At 38.3% G+C, this 19071-nt stretch overlaps 2 protein-coding genes across 7 annotated transcripts in view; both read left to right on the top strand.

The window, feature by feature from the left end:
• ADGRG6 (adhesion G protein-coupled receptor G6) overlaps nt 1-19071 on the top strand; it is a 111096-nt gene that overhangs the window by 56783 nt on the left and 35242 nt on the right. For all 6 annotated transcript variants that reach the window (XM_042016496.1, XM_042016493.1, XM_042016494.1 and 3 more), the window contains 5 exons: nt 7186-7271; nt 8635-8687; nt 8768-8821; nt 18113-18255; nt 18947-19061. In XM_042016496.1, the coding sequence (XP_041872430.1) occupies nt 7186-7271; nt 8635-8687; nt 8768-8821; nt 18113-18255; nt 18947-19061 (451 nt within the window). The remainder of the gene's footprint in view (nt 1-7185; nt 7272-8634; nt 8688-8767; nt 8822-18112; nt 18256-18946; nt 19062-19071) is intronic.
• On the top strand, nt 10-7177 carry LOC121658932. Its single transcript, XM_042016499.1, has one exon. The coding sequence runs from the start codon at nt 1472-1474 to the stop codon at nt 4496-4498; it is 3027 nt and encodes a 1008-aa protein (XP_041872433.1). The 5' UTR covers nt 10-1471; the 3' UTR covers nt 4499-7177.

The following is a 19071-nucleotide window of genomic DNA, read 5'->3' as shown; positions in this document are numbered from 1 at the left end:
TAAGAAATCCTGTGTTACATTTTTCCTTGTAATGTGTCTAAAGCAAATTTGTTGTATTTTAAGGTGTGTTTTTCCTATCATCATAATGTCAAGGGTCATGTCTCGATTCTGATCTCATTTACACTGAATAAATCAGGACTAAATCTCTGGACAATGTCAGAATGGTGCAAATGGGAACAGAACCAAACTGTGTTTATTTGTATCGTGTTTACCTGGCTTTGTGTCACCCATTGCATTTAACAATGCAAAGAACAAGGGAAGGAAGAGGGATTTTTGAAAAGGGTCCAAAAAGAACCGTGCTATTGAAGTGTTTCAAGGCTGCAGGTTGTCAGATGTTGTGTAGCTCCTGCCTGTGCAGCCAGGGTGGTAGTATGCTTGGATTGTCTGTTCCTCACTAGTTCCTCGCCATTCCTCAGGCACAGGAGCCAAGTGGAACCATTCCTATGGAGCAAAGCCACTTCCACTGAGTCAACAGAAATCTTTCCACTGACTTAAAGAAGAGCTGGATCAGACTTTACTAGGGAAAATGTTGACAGTATCAGATATTGTTTACTTTTCATTTAGAAAGATTAAGGGAAAAAATAAGGTAGTAAATGAACGCATTATTAGCACAGGAATAAAGCCAGGATTTCTTTTGAGGTTTTCTCAAATTCTGTGATATCACTGTCTCCTAAAGACTGACCATCATTTTGTGAAGTGCTGCTAAAATATTTATTAGTTTGTTATAGTTGGTTGTTAAACACAGAGATAGATTTCAGCAATTTTCATCACAGGCTTAAATATATATTTTTTTTACAGATTTATTTTTTCAGTGTACTCCACATGAAATAAATTAGAATCTGGGTGGAGTTTGTGGTTTGGTTTTTAGGTTGGTTTTTTTTTGGTTGGGTGTTTTTTTCCCCCAGTCCATTAGTTGTTACTGTAGGATTTAAAACTCTTGGAGTATTTTTTCTCTTGGCAGATAATTTATTGTACACTGGCAATCAGACAGTACAGTACACAATGTGAAAGAATTTATCTGAATCCAGACTGTTTGGTTTTAATAAGCTGTAGAAATAAGAAGAAAATAGTGATGATTTCTTCCAAATAGTGTCTGCTTCCTTTTTGTGGAGCCACTCAATCTATGTTCACCATGAGCACTCTGATTTTTTTAACAGAATGAACTAAATCTTATAAATATTAGTATGAATAAAAATTGGACAATTAAGCCCTTTCTCTAGCTTTGAAACTCTCAAGAAAAAGTAGAAAGACTATGAAAATAAGCTAAATTCACTTACGGTAGAAGGAAATTAAACTTTCACTCAGCTAACAGGCATTATTTTCCACTCTTGGTAAGTTGATTTTTAGACTGAGAACAGACAGCCAAGAACAGAGAGTTAAGTTACATATATTTTCTTTAATCCATTAACTATGTGGCTTGTTACACACAGACCTGCAGGAATTCAGACTTCCTGCTACAGTTATCTTCAGAATGAAGAGAAATTCACCTGAATTTTCCCATTCACGACCACAGTGGCAGCAAGAATCTAAGATAGAAGGGATCAAAACAATAGGAATTATCTCAACCCCAATTATTTGGCCAGTGAAGCAAAGGCCTCAGCGGTTCAGTAAAAATTCAGCAGATGATAACCCAGAGAGAAAATATCCATACAGCTTGTTCCTTCCAGCCTTGTCCACATCAGCTTCTTCTGAGGAGACTGGCAACGTAATCTTGTCTGCTTTTATGGAAAGCATCAACCTAGATAATACTGTAATGAATCAGTTGCCAAATGAAAATATTTTGAATTATTCTAGAAGTCCATTCCGTGGTACTTCTGATGCAGCAGATGCAGTTACAGAGCCTCCTGTGAAGGCAGCAGTTCCTCTTCTTCACAGCAGAAATCCTAATGCAGAGCTAGCATGGGCTTTGGCAAGTAGGCTTGGTCATTCTGACTCTGAGCCAGCATTCCGCTCTCCTGTGAGCAGCAGCAGCAGCACTGCTTACGAACACAAAAAAGAAACTCCATGGATTTCATCTTCCAACAGCGACACAAACAATTTCATGCATACAAGCAATGTCTTGGAGCCTGTGAACTGGTGGAATGAGACAGTGTTTCATCATCATATCACCTCTGACATTCAAGAAGACAGACATCATTCTCTTTCTAGCTTGTCTGTATCATCTACAGATGAGAAACCACCATTCCAAAAAAGTAGGTTAGATTTGCTAGACTTGGCACCTGAAAGTTTTTACCTGGAAATGATAGAAGGTAATGCTGATAGGAAAACTTTTTCTACACTAACAACAAACAGTGCATTTCAGTTTAGAAAATCTATGCACATTAAGGAACATCACTCAGGAGGCATTACAAATTTAACCTCTGTGGAGATTCTACATGCAAAACCAACAAGTTTTTTCCAAAACATGAAAAAAACATACACAAAATTTATGCCTGACATCCAACTGACAAATTCTGTCCAAGGACACAATAGAGAACTATTAACATTTTCAGCATTTCTGGTAGAACCAGGCTGGACAAGCTCAGCATTTAAGCGTGTTGTAACAGCCCTGCCTGTTTATCAACAGCTGTTGACTGACACATATTTGAAAAGTGACAGCATATTTCTATCTAGTAGTAATTACTGGTCTCGTTATTTACGGCATTCATTATACTTTCAAAAGCCAAATGAGACCCTCAGAAATGGAGCACTGGAGAACAATTTAGATGCGTTTCATGACAGTAATGAAGAGTCAGCTTTTTCCATATTAGAGCCAGAAAACATGAATCCAGTTGGTGACTCCTGGGACTCAGATTACTTGGATTTTCCAACAAAATATGTAGATATTTCCCCCTCTTTAAGAGCAAGTTTCTGGATTGTTTCCCATCATTTGAAAGAAGCATCTCAAATGTTTTCTAGGGAGCCATCAGAAAATTTCTGGCTCTCATTTAATAAACTGTTTTCTTCCCCAACAGAGAGATTGCTGTCCATTAGTTTGTATGCTAAGTCTGACAGTATCTCTGAACAAACATCTGCCATTAGATCATTAGGTAACAGAGCTGAAGAAATTAATTTTTCTAGTCATGTATTAACTTTGGAAACACAAATCTTTAGTTCATTTATTCCAGGTCTTTCAAAGAGAATTTCAGAAGGTAATGACAGGTCAATATCACAATTGCAGTCAACAATGAACTTTGCAAACCTAACTGTGGTTTCCAACAGTGAATTTTATTTTGATTTTCCTTTCCCTTCCCTGGAAGCACCTTTCACTCAATCTTCTGTATGGGTACAGGTAAGTCCTTTTGATCTCGAAAACTCCACAGATAGTTTGCACATGCAAATTCGAACTGACACAGTAAGTGATCAAACTGACATGACCTTCCTAAACAGTAAGCATCAGCCTGTGTCTGTCTTTCCAACACATTCAGGAACCCAGCCTTCTTGTTCAAGGGGTAGTCGAGCTCCTTTCTTGATCAGTACACCTGGGACTCAGGTTACTTGGGTAGTTAAGAGTTTGATAAGCAGTACAAGAACACACGGAACACCACAGTCTCAAGGTCTTCTGGAGGATGATGCTGTAAGAAATACCGTTGATAAACCAAGAAGTAAAGTTCAGAAAGATGCAGGTGCTTTTTTAAAATACATCACTTCAATGAGTTCTGACTTTCTTCCAATGTCTTTGGAATTAAGGCAGCTTCTTCATTCAGACTCAAAATTCAGAGTCAGCGTACCTCCTAGCAGATATTCCACACCTCCACTCCCACAAAGTTTTCAGAACCATCTTGATACAATTTCTCCAAGCCTGCTCCCTCAGTGGGATGTAGAAGAGTTAAACTTGCCAACGACAGAAACACCAAGAAGTTCTCTTACTGTTTTAGGACAAAACTCCATTGAAAATCAAGTGGACATTCCAAAATACTCTCTCTGGGCAGTAGAACAAGAAATCATTGACAATAATAAAGACATAAGTGATTTCACTGTTCTGACATCAGCAAACATACCGAGGCTTTCTGAATGGAACTCAGAAGTGGAGGTATATGGATCCTTTAGCAGGAACAGAGAAGCAATGTCTATCATTACTGCTAATGCCTTGGATTTTGAAAATGCTGATTATGGACATTTTGCAAATCTCTCTCCTGTTTTGCAGTCATTGAGAACTGCAATAATGAATGATGTGGTACCTTTGCCATTTTCATATAGCAGACTCTCTATTCAGCACAAAGAGACCATCTTGACAGGCACTCTGACAGCAGCTGCAGCAGCCATCCATCACTCTCTCATGCAGACCCAAACACCAGTTTCTTCTGTGAGGTACCATGAGTCATCAGTTTCAGCTGATGTTTATTCCTTGGCCAATTTACCATCTGGGACAAACCAAAACAGCACCTCTTACCCACCACTGAATCAACTCATTAGCTCTGCTGCAGTCCTTTTGCCTTGTTTATGTGATTCCTTCACTGAGCTGGGCTGTCTGTGTCGACCTGAGGTCCACTACAGTACGTCAAGCCTGTTAAGTTAGATGTAGAAAAAAACCCCAGATCATCTTATCTATTAGATACTCAGTTTGTAGACTGAGTGTAGAAGTAGCTGTCTTTCGTCCTTTAGATATAGGACCATTTAGCATATGAAGATGTTTTGGAATGATAATATAATTACACTAGAAGGGAATTTGTAACATCTTAGTGATAGTAAATGTCATTTATGTGTGATTTCTAATCTTTGTTTACTTCTCTAAGACAGCTCTCAGGAGACTGTGAGGATAATATACTGGTTGCCATGTATTTTATATCATTTAATGCCCTTTTATTGTTTGGGAGTGTATGAATGTTCTTCACTGACATATTTTTGAGGATTTCACTTTCAAAAAGAAAAGATTTTTCAAAACTAAATGTTTGGATAATTTTTGTAACAGAATTTTAAAAAACACTTATATTTCATCTATCATTATATTTTTGTAGCTGGTGGTGGGTGTAGGGAGATTTGTTTTCCAGTCTACTTTTTCCTCTTTTTTTTTCAAATTGTCTTTGGCTGATTTTCACCAATGTTATACTTTTTTCCTTTCTTTTATTCAGCATTTTGAGGTGGGATTTCAACTGTTTAATTGTAACAGGGATAAGTAAATTTTAGTTTTTTACTATCTGCCACTGCAGTCTCCTGAGAGTATTTTAAAATGTAGATTAGTTCTTGTTCTTTTTTTTGCCTCATTAAAACATGCTTCGGGTCACCATCTGGTGGAGATCTTGAAGCTGTTTGTAGTCTAGTTTGTAGTTACTGTGTATGATTTTTAAAATACTTTGCATATTCCTATTTTAAGGTGATTTTGTCACTATATATAATTATCTAAATAAGGTTATAATTAGATATATAATTACATATGCATTTGTAAGACTATATATAATGCACACTTTCTGTATGTGTGTATCTGTATGGCACATGTAAAAGGTACATTATAGATTTAAAATTGGTTATGTGTTTATATGAGATATATACATATAAAGGACATCCAGGTCTTGCAAGTGTTTTCAACTTGCCCAAAGTCCAAATTTCTACTTCTAAAGAATTAATTTTTTTAGTAATTTTTTTTTATTTCAAACTATCACAGTAATAATAAACTAAAGTACATTTTCAGATTAAACTATGCACCAATTTTGTGTGCTTCCTGAGTTAAGAGAGGAAAAAAAGACAACAAATTAAAACAAAGTTCATTCTGCTCATGTCAAAAACGTAATCACAGCTTACCAAAGAAGGTAACCAGTAAACCATCTTCTTTAGTGTTTAATCATAGGGGAATTTTCATACCAATCTCAATGTTCATGTAATTAATTCCATATTGTAAAGAAAGAACAATACTCCAACCACTTCATGAACAGTAAGCAATGTATGCACATTTAGATTGGAAAATACTGACTTCAAATTTTTTTCCAGATGCCTTTATTTCTAGCTGTTGTGCAATAATTATCTATGAAGTTGTAAAATCATGACATTTGCTCCATTTAGAATAAAAGGTCTTTTATTTAGAGTCAGAAAGATAGAGCAGTTCCTTTCCATTCAGAGACAGAAAGGGATTTCTGTATAATTATTGTCATGTCCTGCTCTGTCCTATGTAGTGTCTCTGTAAGATTTACATAAGATTATATAAATGCAAATTATATGATGTATCTGTGATCAAGACCCACAACCTTGGTAACAGCCCAAAACCAAGCAGTGGCACGCATGTGCGTACATGCCAGTGAATTGGTCCAGAAGTTCTTAAACCTCCCCCACATCCTGGGAAATTTTATCCAACTGGAGCTTACAGAATGTTTAGTAACTTAATAAAAAAAAAAACTGGCTTGTGAAAAGTACAGACTTTTAACACAGAGCATAACTCTGAAATGATTTGATGTTATTTATTAGATGTGAAATCTTGTAATGCTGCCTACCTAGTCATGAGTTTAAAGAAAACTTATATTTAGCCAGTGCCATTTCAAAACAGTTTTCTGAATATAAAATTGCACCAAGCCAAGTGTTACACATTTTGTTACTGAAAGATGGTTTGTTCAGCTGCCAGTTTTGTAAAGCTAATGTGGGTTCTTCTACTTTCTGGCTATTGCCAGGCCTGAGAGCAAGAGTGTACTTCGGAAACAAGAGCTCTAGATCCCTTCTCACACCTAATTCTGTCCTCACTTACCTGGCTACTTTTAATTGATGAGTTTTATCTGCTCTCACAATATTTAAACTCTAATCTGCAGTGGTTCAATTCTGAAACATATAACGAAATTATAACAATAATTATGACAATATTGTTATAACAAATTATAACAATATGCCTAGGAGCAGAATTTATCTGTGTTTCAGACTTCATTAATTATAATAATTTTTTAGATTTGTGATACTTTTATTATCTTGATTTTACACACCATGTTAGAGGCGTATGCAAAATACTATTTTTATGTATGTTGTCCATGAGTTTCCATGTTACATTTCAAGTGTCTCTGAAAATACGGAGGGGGAGGGAATTCTTGTCAAAATCAACAGGGCTGGTGAGAATGGGCCCAAACTTGTAGGGCTTATTCATTTCAGCCTTTAAATGCCAACAAGAGCGTGAGGTGGCCTTGTATCTGGGGTTCAGCACAATTTTTATATTAATCATGAAGCTAAAGTCTCATTATTAAAAAGGTACATTTGCTCAGTTTCTAACACTATAATGTTGTTTTTAATGGACAGGTGGGCTATTCTACAGGATATCTATAATTGTCTCTAGTTCCAACTCCAACTCGGTGTCGAAAGTACATGATGTTGTTGCAGAATGGGTAAGTTAAGTTTTCTTTCCTGTGTGATTACACATATGAATCTGGCCCATCGCTGTTATCAGTTGGGAAAAAAAAATAAAAAAGAGACTACCAAAAAAACCTCTTCACATGTGTTCTCTAAATATCTTTCTTTTATTGATTTGTGCAGTAATGAATTCAGGTCTGGCTGGGGCTCTTCAGCACTATGGATAAAATTTTGAAATGTCTGCACCATACTGGCTAGCTTCTTAAGAAATGTAGATAGTAGGTGAGATTTTGGAAAGTATGGAGAAATCAAAATTGTCCACCAAAAGAGGTACATATCTGAGTTCCAACATCACGATATAGGACAAAAATTGTCTCCCCAAGTGCTAAAAGTTTTGAAGTTATATTGTGGCAGAAATCCTAGAAACACCAGGCAGTGTTGATTTGTGTGAGGCAATAAACTTTTCCAATTCATCCTGATGTTCTCTGCTTCAGAAGGTTTCTGCCATAGGTCACTTGCTGAGCTTTCTAGTAGTCCCTGGTTTTTCAGTCCATTTTATCAGACATAAGCTCCTCTCTGGGTGATGGATTCTTGAGGTTCTTGCCTCTGAAAGTTCTTTCTTTCTGAATAAAGATATTCTCTCTCATTCTTGACAGTTCACATAGTCACACTGACACAATTTGTAAAACCTAGATACCAACTACTTATGCGAAAATATGATATCATGAAACATGGCAACTATATTTTTCTTTTAGTAAACCTGGAGATTTCAGCTATCAGAAGCTAAGGAATCTATAAACTAGAATATATATATATAGTAAACTACAAACTAGAATTGCAGTCATCCACACCTGCCAAGGTTGTTCCCTTAGCAGCAGTAAACAGGCAAACTACATAAGTGCCTGAGCCAAAAAAATCTAGAAAGGAGTCACTTGGCCCCAGCAGAGTATGCAAAGGTGTCTCTCAGGGGAAAACTGAGCAGCTGTTGAACACTCGGAATAAAGAGTACAAAGGTCTGAAAAGAAGATCATTGTAAGTTTGAAGACTTTCAGGTGAAAATTTAGCCAGTAACTTTTTCAGTAAATCTATTCTAATCAAAGTGTATCTGAGAATTTAAGATGTGGAAGAGAAGGAGAAAAGGAAAAGGTCAGCATCCTGTGCACTCACCTATTCACTGTGTCATGGCCTTATACAGATTTCCTGTCCACAAAAAGCCACATCTCTCACTACCTGTTGTACAACAATCACCTCACTGAAAAGTGAGTGTTCTCTTTGCTTTGCAAAACTGAAAGGGATTTCTCAAGGGGCAGAAGGGTGAAATTTTGACACTGCCTTAAGCAACAAAGAGCCCCATTAACATCTCACCATTCATGTGATCAATGTCTTCCTGTTTTTCAGCTGAACCGTACTTTCCAGAACTGGAATTACACCGTGTATGTGGTCAATATCAGGTAAATTAAGGAGGAAGATATTTATGCTGTATTCCTTTGGAGAATTAATCCACCCTAATTAATGTCTGTTTCTTTCACAGCATCCACCCTGTCTCCGTAAGAGAGGGAGCAAGACAAAAAAGAAGTATTAAAAGGTAATATTTTGAATGACATTTTCTCAATAGAGGCAACAGCTGCTATTGCAAGTGGCTTTGCAACAGGCTTCATTGTCTATGAATGGATTCATTGCCTATTATTTGGCGTATGCTGCAAGTCTGTAAATACATGACTGCTGGCAAGATCAGTGTTCTGAATGTGCTTAGAAACCTAATACTGGTTATCATGTTTGGTTTGGTTTAAACCTGGTGAGCTTTAAACCTTAACAGATCATTTTTTCAGAGCTCAGACTTCATCTGTCACAAACTGAATAGATACAGGATATTTAAGTTGTACAACACACCCAGCTTTCTTTAGCAGCAAGTTTTGGTACTTTGGTATCTGTCCACTCTCACTGCATTTTTTCTCTTGAACCAGAGTCTTTTGAGTTAATAGACATCTTACTAGATGGAAAACACTGAAAAATCATGCTAGAATTGAAAGCTAAACCAGTGTGAGTTAAACTATTTACCATATGCTCTCATTTCCTGACTTCTGCTGGGCTTGGAGGCACTGGAGTTGGAACGACCTCAAAGGCAGCCAACGAAAGTTAGATGGGTCACCCCCCCTGAAAATCTGGCCTCCATGGGCTTCTTTGAAAGCAGCAGGCTGATTTCTGAGGGATGTCTGGGGAGGGAGGGAATCTTAGGACCAAAGTAAGGAGAGGAAACCAAAACACAATAACTCTTGGGAGGATAGGGCAATAAGTGGGTATTGGATATATCTGTTTACAGTGTGGGCAAAAGTCCTGTGAGAAGAGTTTTAACTGCTTACTCTTGAGAACTGCCATGATAATGGCAGTAAAAGTTGGGCTTTTAAATATCAGAGATAGCCCAGTATTCCCAACTTACCATCAGGAAGTAATTAGTGGTGCTTCCAGTTTTCAACAGAATTTGCCGAGCCATGAAAAGATCTGTAAAAAGGTAATATCTCCTTCCCACATAGCCACAGCAGAAAGACAGCTTTTATTGGCAAAACCATTTAACTGGTACACTGTAAGCCCAGTCTCTGAATGGGCTCTTTTGCTGCTTGCCCTACATTTACAGTAGGGTGTAGTGATGTGGGTATGGTTTTTTTTCACACTTCTAAATGATATGGTTATGCCAGCAAGGCCTTTCAAGTGGAGACCTTGCCTCAGGTCTTACTAACAATCCAAGTCTGCTGAGGAATGTAAAGCTTTCTCCATCCTTATTCTCTCATCTTTTATGAGTCTAGAAGCCAAGCTGTACACCTGATTTCTTCTCGTCTCACCTTTCTACCATGCTGCCCCCTGCATTTTTTTCTTCTCCCTAGTCTGCTCAAAAAAAAAGGTTGAAGAGGGAGAAACTATTTTAGTAATTTCCCTTTCTCTTCCCTTTCTTTTCCCTCTCTTTTTGACATACAGTGAATATGCCACTAAATTACTTCTCATAATATATCTCTCTTATGGGGAAGTAACCCCATTTCTATTTCTTTTGTTCATTATATGTCATTTCGGAGGCAATGGAATTATGTGTTCATAATGTGTCATTTTTCAAGGGAGGCCTGGTCTTACGAGAAGCCAGCCCTCTCATAGGCTCTAGTGCACTTTGTGTCAAGGTCAAATGGCATTTTTTCATCATTCTGAATAATTTAGTATAAATGCTGATCATGTTACACCGAATTTTAATGTTCTCCAAATGATCAGGAGTGTCATGCTGTGAATGTTTTCTTAGAAAATAAAACAAACAAGACAAGTCAAGATCCTGCCCAACCTAGAAATCCAGATGGGGTAATGCAAGGATAATTAAAAATTTAAGTGAGTTACATGATACATGACTAACAAAAATTCCACTTACTACATATTGTATATGTACATACACATGTATAGAAATACATATACACATGATTTTCTGCCTTTTGTCATAGAGGTCTTGAATACATTTTCATGCATAATTTACCTCTTACAGAAGGAACGTTTGAGAAAAATTGGTTGAAGCATCTTTAGGTCTTAGGTTTTCTGCGTATATATCTATGCTTGTACATCCCTCCCTTCTGAAACCATAAAAGGATCAGCTTCCCATTGGTCTTCAGTGTTCCTGGGTTTAGTCACCAGTTCTTTAGTTCTTTGAGGTTCACACATCTGTTTCTGAATTTTGTGGAGGACAAATCTGTTGAATTTCTGAAGATCCATAAAGCAAAACTTTTTTCCTACTGCTTCCAGATTATTGCTGTCAAGATTCTTTGTTAGACTTTCCTTGGATTTTTCCTGGTTATGATTCTTAGGAAATCCTACAAGATGCTAGGGTAACATTTGAGAATATAAAACATTAGCAGGTTAGAGGTTAGAAGTTCTAAATACTTGATGGAAGTAATAGTAATTCCTGACTGCCCAGGTGAATCACTGAAATTTTATGGCTGAATTCCTGTATGTAACTTGCTCACAGTGTGATTTCATGCAGTTCCTATTCTTTAAATGTTCCTATATAGTATTTCTGTGAATAGTTGCCCAAATATTTTCTTATTTCTTCATTTTGGATAGTCATAGATAAGTCTGTTGCAGTCTTAGGCATTCTGCTATTTCCCTTAGTTTTTAAGTACTTCTTATTCTATTTACCTTCATGTTCATCTGAACAGAAATTCATTCCACAGGTAAAATTTAAGACCTAACAAAAATATCACGGCCTTATCTTCTACAGAAGTGAACATATTAGTCTTAACTCTTAACTCACTAAGCCTTATTTCTCTTTTCTGAACTTTCCACAAGATCATAGCCTTCTTATTTCTGAGGCAGTATAATAGTTCTTAAAATTGCTCTTTGAGAAGGTTTTTCCCCTTTTTACATGGATTTATATTCTTGTAATTCAGTTCACATATTTTTTGCTTTCCTTTTGGATTAGTATTCTATAGAGCAGTTAAAAAGACCCCAAAACCAACAAAACAACATCCCCCAGCCTGTTCTATGCATTTTGCTTTGCTTCACCCTTATTTACCACACTGCTACCTCATCAAGGATCTTCAGCTGTCCCTCTCCCCTCCTAATCTTTTTCATGTGAAAGAGAAAGAATCACTGGAGAGAACGATTCAGTGAAGAAGTAGAAGCTGGAAGTAGGAAGTAGGAAGCTGGCTTTTTTTGTCACATTAAAAATAGGTGTTTTTCAAAAAAGATATTTTAAACTGTACTGCATTCTGGAGAAGGGAAAAAACCCCAAAATTATTGAAGTGGATTGTTGCTCTTTCATTACTATGTTCTGTGAGCTGCAGAAATCCAAAGTACACTGCACTGATTAGGCATTTATGTACCCAGTGATGAGAGACAGAGTGCCAAGTCCAAAAGTGCATATTATTATCAGCACCTTTAATACTGTGACATCTCTGGATGACAGCAGTATATATCAAGCTAATACTTCGGTAGATGATTAACTACTTTAATAGACAGAATTTTATCACAGCTATATTTGACTTTGTCTGTATTCAATTTTTCCTCTGGCTGTACTGTTTCCACCTCTTAATGAGAGGGCAGCTGTTCAAACTAGACAGGAGTTCAGCACAGGCTATGGATATAGCTCTTTCTTTGTCCCTCATTATTTTTGCAGAAACCTTTGAAAGCAAAACCAATTTGTGGATTTTATCCAAGTTAGCCAATTTTGTGGATAAACTATAAATGTGTTTGTTTCTTTCATTAATTCCGTGCCTTTTATGTCTCTGAAGCTGTGTCAAAACCTTCTGTGACTGCTGCTGCTGCTTTTCTCAGAAAAGTCCTACTGATCCTAGGTTTTGTCAGATGACTACATAGGACTGCTTCACAGTAGGGGAATTGGTCTTTAATAAAGAGTTCAGCTCCCTTGCTTCTCCTTTCTTCTCTTATTTTGCAAGTAATTTTGAGAATTCAGACCCCAATTAATTGATGAATTTTTCTCCACTTAACATACAAAAAAGTTTATGCTTGTTCCAACTCCCACTGCTTGATTGTCATAATTTTGGCCTATTTCCAGTTTTCGGTTGCTCCTACTATGGGAAACAATATTATCGTTAGTACTGTTAAACATTTCATCCAAATTAAAAACTGCAGTGGCAGCCATCTGCATAAAAACTACTAAATCTAAACAGAAATCCCTTGTCTTGGGAATGAAAATAGAGATGAAAGCAGGAAATCAGAGCTACCTATGCCTGGTCCTGCTCCTTGAAGTCTGTGGGAGTTTTGCCACCAGTGTCAGTGAGGCATATTCAGGCTCCTGCATGCTGTGTTCTTGGGTGTTGTTTTGCTTAATGGAAAGTTTAACGCACTTGGATAAAACATTAATTAGATTGTGTAATAGTTTTAGACAAGAGTTAGCAACACTAGAGCAGCATAATTTCACTTTTCTAGTCCTAGGTAAAGTATTAGGCTTTTTACATTCTTTGTAGATTAATTCAAATTGTTTGTTATGAAATAATTATGCTATTCTTGTTATAAATGAACATATCTGTGATGTCTATTCCTGTTTCAAAAATTTTCTGGGTTTCTACTGGTGAGGTTTTAGGAAGAATTTGGACCTGTCTCACGTCTACTCCCCACAACTTCAACTTCAGTGTTACTGAATGTAGTAAGGGACATCCTTTACCAGGGCTGAGAAAAATTTTAAAATGCTGCATAACATATACATTATGTGTAATATTTCTGTTTGAAAAACCAAGTAAATAAGCAGTAGGTGAAAATCCTCAGGTTTCTCCACAATGCCCTGGTGGTATCTTGTGTCCATGACCTGTAAAGAAAGCCTCCATCACAGGTGGAAGAATTTGGGATTTCCTTTTGAGTGACTGAAGGATGATCCCTTCTTAGTCTGCTGCTGAAGCTTCCTGCCCTTTTCCAGCTTCCAATGACTTCCTTTGTCTTTCCACTGACTTTATTTAGATTTAGTATAGGTCTGACATTGTTAGATGGTATTTTTAGAAAAGCAGTGTGTTGGGGAATGGGGAATGAGGGTTTTCTTCGTTGTTTCAGAATACAGTGCAAGTGTAACCAAAATCTCATTTCAGCAAAGACCAGCTGTTCCATGTGAGGGATTCCAGTCCTTTCTGGTTCGAGTCTTTGCAACATTCTCTAGTAATGAATAGCCTTCATCCCAAATTAGCACACATTATAACTGCTTTCTGTTGAAAACCCAGAGTTGCTTGTATTCCCACACCAGGTCTGCAAGGAGGAGCAAGACCCAGAGACACAAGCACAGGCACGAAGCATGACCATGGTGCTTGCAAAATTGTTCTGCTACGACAGTCATTGACTTAAAAGGAAGACTTAGGATGATTTTTTTTTTTAGTAGTCCAAGAAGTAGCTGCAATTTTTAGTTTTGTGTCATGAAGTCTCAGATTTCATATTCTAACTATAACATCACCTTCTCCAGGGAAAGGAAGCTGTTCATCCTTGACATTTCTTTAAATGTGTCTATTATGTCAAGTCATAATTTTTTTCTCTCTGTTCTGAACATTTAATGTATAGCAGTCAAAATCACCTCAAGTAAAAGATTATTCACAACTCAGATGCTTTTGTGCAATGCTTTTAGTTTCCCTCTGCTTTCATACTTATTTCTGTCTTTTTCTGTGTGTTATTCTAACATTTTGTCTGCTCTTTGTATTGCATCTTCACTAGTGACTTATGGAACAGTCAGTTCTTATTTTTGTCTGTCCAGTTAATGTGAAGTAGTTAAAACTGTTCAGAGGTGGCTCTGTGGGCCTACCTGTGCTGTCAGCCTTCAGTTACAGCAACCCATCACTGCTTACCTTCAGAGCCAACATAACAGTAAGATTAGTAAAGAATTTAATGTTGACATTTTAAAACTATTTAAAATATGCCAGGGTAGTTAGTACTGAAATTCCCAGTGCCTTATAGTGGAAATTTAGATTCCTTGAGTATTTAGATTCTTTTAAAATGTTTCTTTATATTCTTTAAATCAAGTAATATTAACTATGAAAGAAATTAATAGTGATTTGTGAAACAGTTTGACAACAAGAGTAATTCAGTATTTGTTCAGCCTGTCTAGTACAACAGAAAGGAGAAATGTGCATTGCTGGTTATCAGCCCCATCCCTTCAGGTGCAAGAGTCAGAGCTGCAGGGTTCATGTGGTTTGTTAATCCTTCCTTCGGGCTCCCCGCATGGCACGGCAGCGCGACCACAGCCCGTGTGTAGGCACAGTGTCCTGGAATAGCTCTGAGTCACTCTGCTGGAGAAGAAAGCTGGCTTTGTGGGCTGCGCCATGGCAGTGCAGGCTCCACCACCGCTTCCTGTGCCTCTGATGAGGATGCAGCTTCGTAAATTCCTCTCTCTGAGCCAGATTAGCTCAACAGACCAGGACAAAGTGGGATAGACACTGGTCTTCCCCAGCTTTCCTGCTTGCTCCTGCTGTCACCATTTCAGTCAAAGAAAAGAGAAACATACTTATCCCTGTTGTGTTTACCCACACCTCAATCCATTTTTCTTTATTATATCAATGGCAGTACTGTTGGCAGTACAGGTTACTGTAGATGATGTGTAATTTGTACTTGATTACTGCTGTTAGAATCTATCTGCCTTTATATGGCGCACAATAAAAGATTTAAAGTTGGGTGTAGCAAATCCGGTGACACCAGCAAAGCATGGCAGCATTGCCATTTATTTGAGTGCAATCCCACTGTTTCCCAAATTGAGAATTTGCTCTTTACCATTATAATGTTTTCTTTCTGGGATCTGAGTGTGACAAAAGTGGAAGGAAGCACTCAACTTCATGTTGCGTCAGCTGTCAAGTTAAAAGGTATTTATTTACTCTGGGAAGCGAGCATGAGTCATTCTGAAAAGTTTGTAGAAATTGTTTTCGTCATAATATGGAGTAGGCTCTTATTATACAGTATACATGACTTGTGCTCTAAGCGTTTCTCAGAAAACAACAGATTGGTTTAAGAGATTATTTTTATCAGTTCTTCATAATCAATACTTTTCTCTGTAATTCTTCAATGTAGCTGCAACCAGTTGTGCGGCATCTATCTGTGAGGAGAGATAAGATTGATTTGGGTTATAGGTTGTGTGACGTGCTTGTAGAAGTACATGGTAGTACAAAGAAGTATATGGTAGCACAAAGGAGCACATGGCAGCACAGAGAAGTTTGTTTTTGTTGGACTCTGGGGAGGAGGTGTCACACGGCAGATCCTTATGGAGGGGAGTTTGCCGGGAGCTGACAGGCAGATGAACAGCGTGTGATCACCCCACAGAAGGACGTTTGGAAAGCGTGTTGCTGACGTGGCAACATGGGATAGGTCACGTACTGAGAATTACCATGTGAGGAAATACTGTGCCTTGAAAAGGTCTATAAAACCAGCTTGTTTCTTTGAATAAATGATTCAGGTTCCCTGCTGGTCTGAGTTCTTATCTCAGTCACTCACATCTCTCATTATCCCTTCCATTTTGTTGGAGTTATCCCTCCTCACAGTTATGGATACTAAATATCATTTGGTTAGTTGGGAATCCTGAAACAGGCAGCTAAGGAGTAGTGGTGACTGTTCAGAATGTCTGTTCTGCAGCCAGAGTGCTGAGGTAGGGAGTGGCATCAGTATATTAAGTTTTCCTCTTCTGAAGTAAAGGGAATAGACAAATGAAGCCAGAATCTTTTAGGAAAGATGGTTAACTGCCAGGAGACTCTGGGGCCGAAGTACTGGAGGGCTGAAGGAATTGGCAGTCTCGTAGGCAATTTCCATACTTCTGCTAAAAATAAATGCCGTAATAAACTTGTGCTTGTAATATATCTGAGGTGTACAGCAAAAGCCTGCTAATGCATATCCACCCTACTGAGGCTATTTGCCATATACATGTTAAACACTCCACAGAGACCAAGGGAATGTTAGGAGGAGCTCAGTATCTCTGGGAGCAGGGAAGGAGCGACCTGGCCAGGGATAGCTGGAATTTCTCTGCTAAAATTCATCCAGTGGGAAAAGAGAAAGCCAAGCCTGCAGGTGGTCACATTTTTATCTTTCTTCTCCAGCAACATATTACCAGTAAAACAGTGAATATGTCAAGAAAATTAGGCACATATGGAAGTGCAGTTCTGAGCTGTCATCATGGGGGTGTCTTTCTGAGGGCTTTTTTAACTGAAGTCCTGGTCTGTCTAGGAAGGTATACCTGAAAACCCTACTAGCCCTGTTCAGAACCCCTACAGATTTTTTTTCTGCTACTCTTCTTCCTGTAGACCACAAACCCCTTTAGCTCGCTGTTGCTTTCTTGCACAGGGGGCCACAGGTGAAAGAACCCCTGATGGGTGTGTGCCCTGCTCACTGTATGTGTGCTGGCAGTGCCACCACTGCCCAGGCTGCCAGGAACAGCTCACACACTCCAAAGGTCTGTCTTTATTCAGGCTGATGGGTATCCAAGGGCAAGGCTAAGATGAAGACAGCCCAAAGCAGGTTTGCTTTTTCCTTTTTTCCACATTTTGGCTCCCATGGACATCCAATGTTCCGTGCTTTAGTGGCTTACCTCCTACTAGTCAGAGCCAAGCAATGCTCTTGGGTACCGACGTATTCTCATCTCCAGTTTCCTTTTGTCCCAGGAGGAAATTTTTGGGCCTTCCACTCTGGGCTTATTTCCTGTGTCCTGCTAGAACTGGTTGGCTGTTCATGATTTCCCTTCCAGAAAAGTTATGTTTTGGGACAAGGGTGGGGACCGTTTTATTTTGTTCACAGGAAAGAGGCTTGGGCACTTTGAACTACTTCATATGCCCAAGAAAGTAGCAGTGGGCTACAGTACAGAGCAGCTATTAGTGCTCAAACTTCAATTACTCATCTGAGGAACGCGTCTTTCCTAATTATGACTAAAAGCTTCAAAAGTATGTCAGGGTGTTTTTCACTCCATAAAAAACTTAAGAGATTTAAATGTTAGGCATCTGTTCTTTGTTAATCTCCTAGTCTTTCTCTGTAGTCAGCGTAGAGGTGGATCCTCTGGAGGATGACTTGTCCCACCCTGACAAGTTTTGTGAGGTGGGGTGAATCAGCTCTTAAGTTCCTAAGCCATTAGGAACCAGATTTTTAGAATTAATTAGGGCCCATTTAGAACTCACAACTCTATGGTTTCATCTTCTGAACTCTTCTGAAAACACTTCTTAGTTCTTTTGATGAGATGCACCTTTAATGGTAACTAGAAGATGCAATTTCCCAACCATATATTCTTGTCATGGCCCTATATATACCAAAATAATAATTTAAAGTTAATGAGCAGCACTGTTTTGGTGACACTGCTCCATACTCAGAAAACCAGAGTTTGTCAGATATTTTTATTTCCACATATTTGGCCTCTGCTGTTCTGACTGAAACACATGGATAATTTTGCTTGCAGTTTTAGCGCTTTGGCTCTTCTGGTTTATAATGCTACCAACAACATCAATTTAGAAGAGGAAGACATCCGACAGAAGCTCATAAGTAATAACAGAACCATGGAAGAAGGATATCAACTTCATACTGTGGATGTTGATCCAGTGGGTAAGTAGTGTTCGGTTTTGTTGCACAACAAATTTATTTTTGCTTGTTCATAAATAAGCATCTTCTGTGTTAAAATAATGACACATTTCCAAACAGTAGGATTGTTTCAGATTTTAAATTGTCCCTATAAGCCTTGTTGGTCCACTAATCTCAGAGAGCCATGCTCAAAATACCACTTTTAACACAAACAAAGTTGTCCGGATTGCTTTAGTCAGTGTCTTGCTGTCTGGTTCAAAGTGGCTGGGACAGTCCCTTACAGCTCCTCTGATGGTCTGAGGATAAGGAAATATGCTTTACAGTCAGAGCTAAAATGAGATATTTTGGACCTCTAAGGCACCTCATCCCCGCTTCTCAATGTTGTTTGTGTTCCTGACAGCTGTTGCCCTTAATCAATCTTCTTTTAGCTCTTGTCTTTTCCCATCCAACTTCTACCAAAGATTGCCCTTCCTTTGGGAGGGAAGAGGTGGAGGCTGGTGTTGTGCAGATGGATACAGCATGCACATTCAACTCTTTCCCTTGAGAAGCAGCATCATGTGTGATCCCCTGTTGTGCACTCCTCTATTGCAAACAACCAAGCATTTCACGTGAAGACAATTTTGTGCTGTAGACTGGTTGATGAGCTGAGGACAAGAAATGGAGGATGATTAGGTGAAGAAATTTACTATTAACACTGATATACTCATTTTTACAGAAAAATGTTTAGCTGAAGAAAACCCTCCAAACTATTTTTGGCCAGATACCAGGCCTACTGTGACCAACATCACATTTTGCCATGGGAGCTCAGTTCAGACTGCATCAAGAACTTGGTAAGTGTTC

Source organism: Corvus kubaryi, unplaced genomic scaffold, assembly GCF_017639235.1.
Source record: "Corvus kubaryi isolate FWS band 111438036 unplaced genomic scaffold, C.kubaryi_AGA036_p1.0 split3-73, whole genome shotgun sequence".
In the NCBI taxonomy this organism is placed as follows: Eukaryota; Metazoa; Chordata; class Aves; order Passeriformes; family Corvidae; genus Corvus; species Corvus kubaryi.
This window is presented reverse-complemented; position numbering and strand designations above follow the sequence as displayed.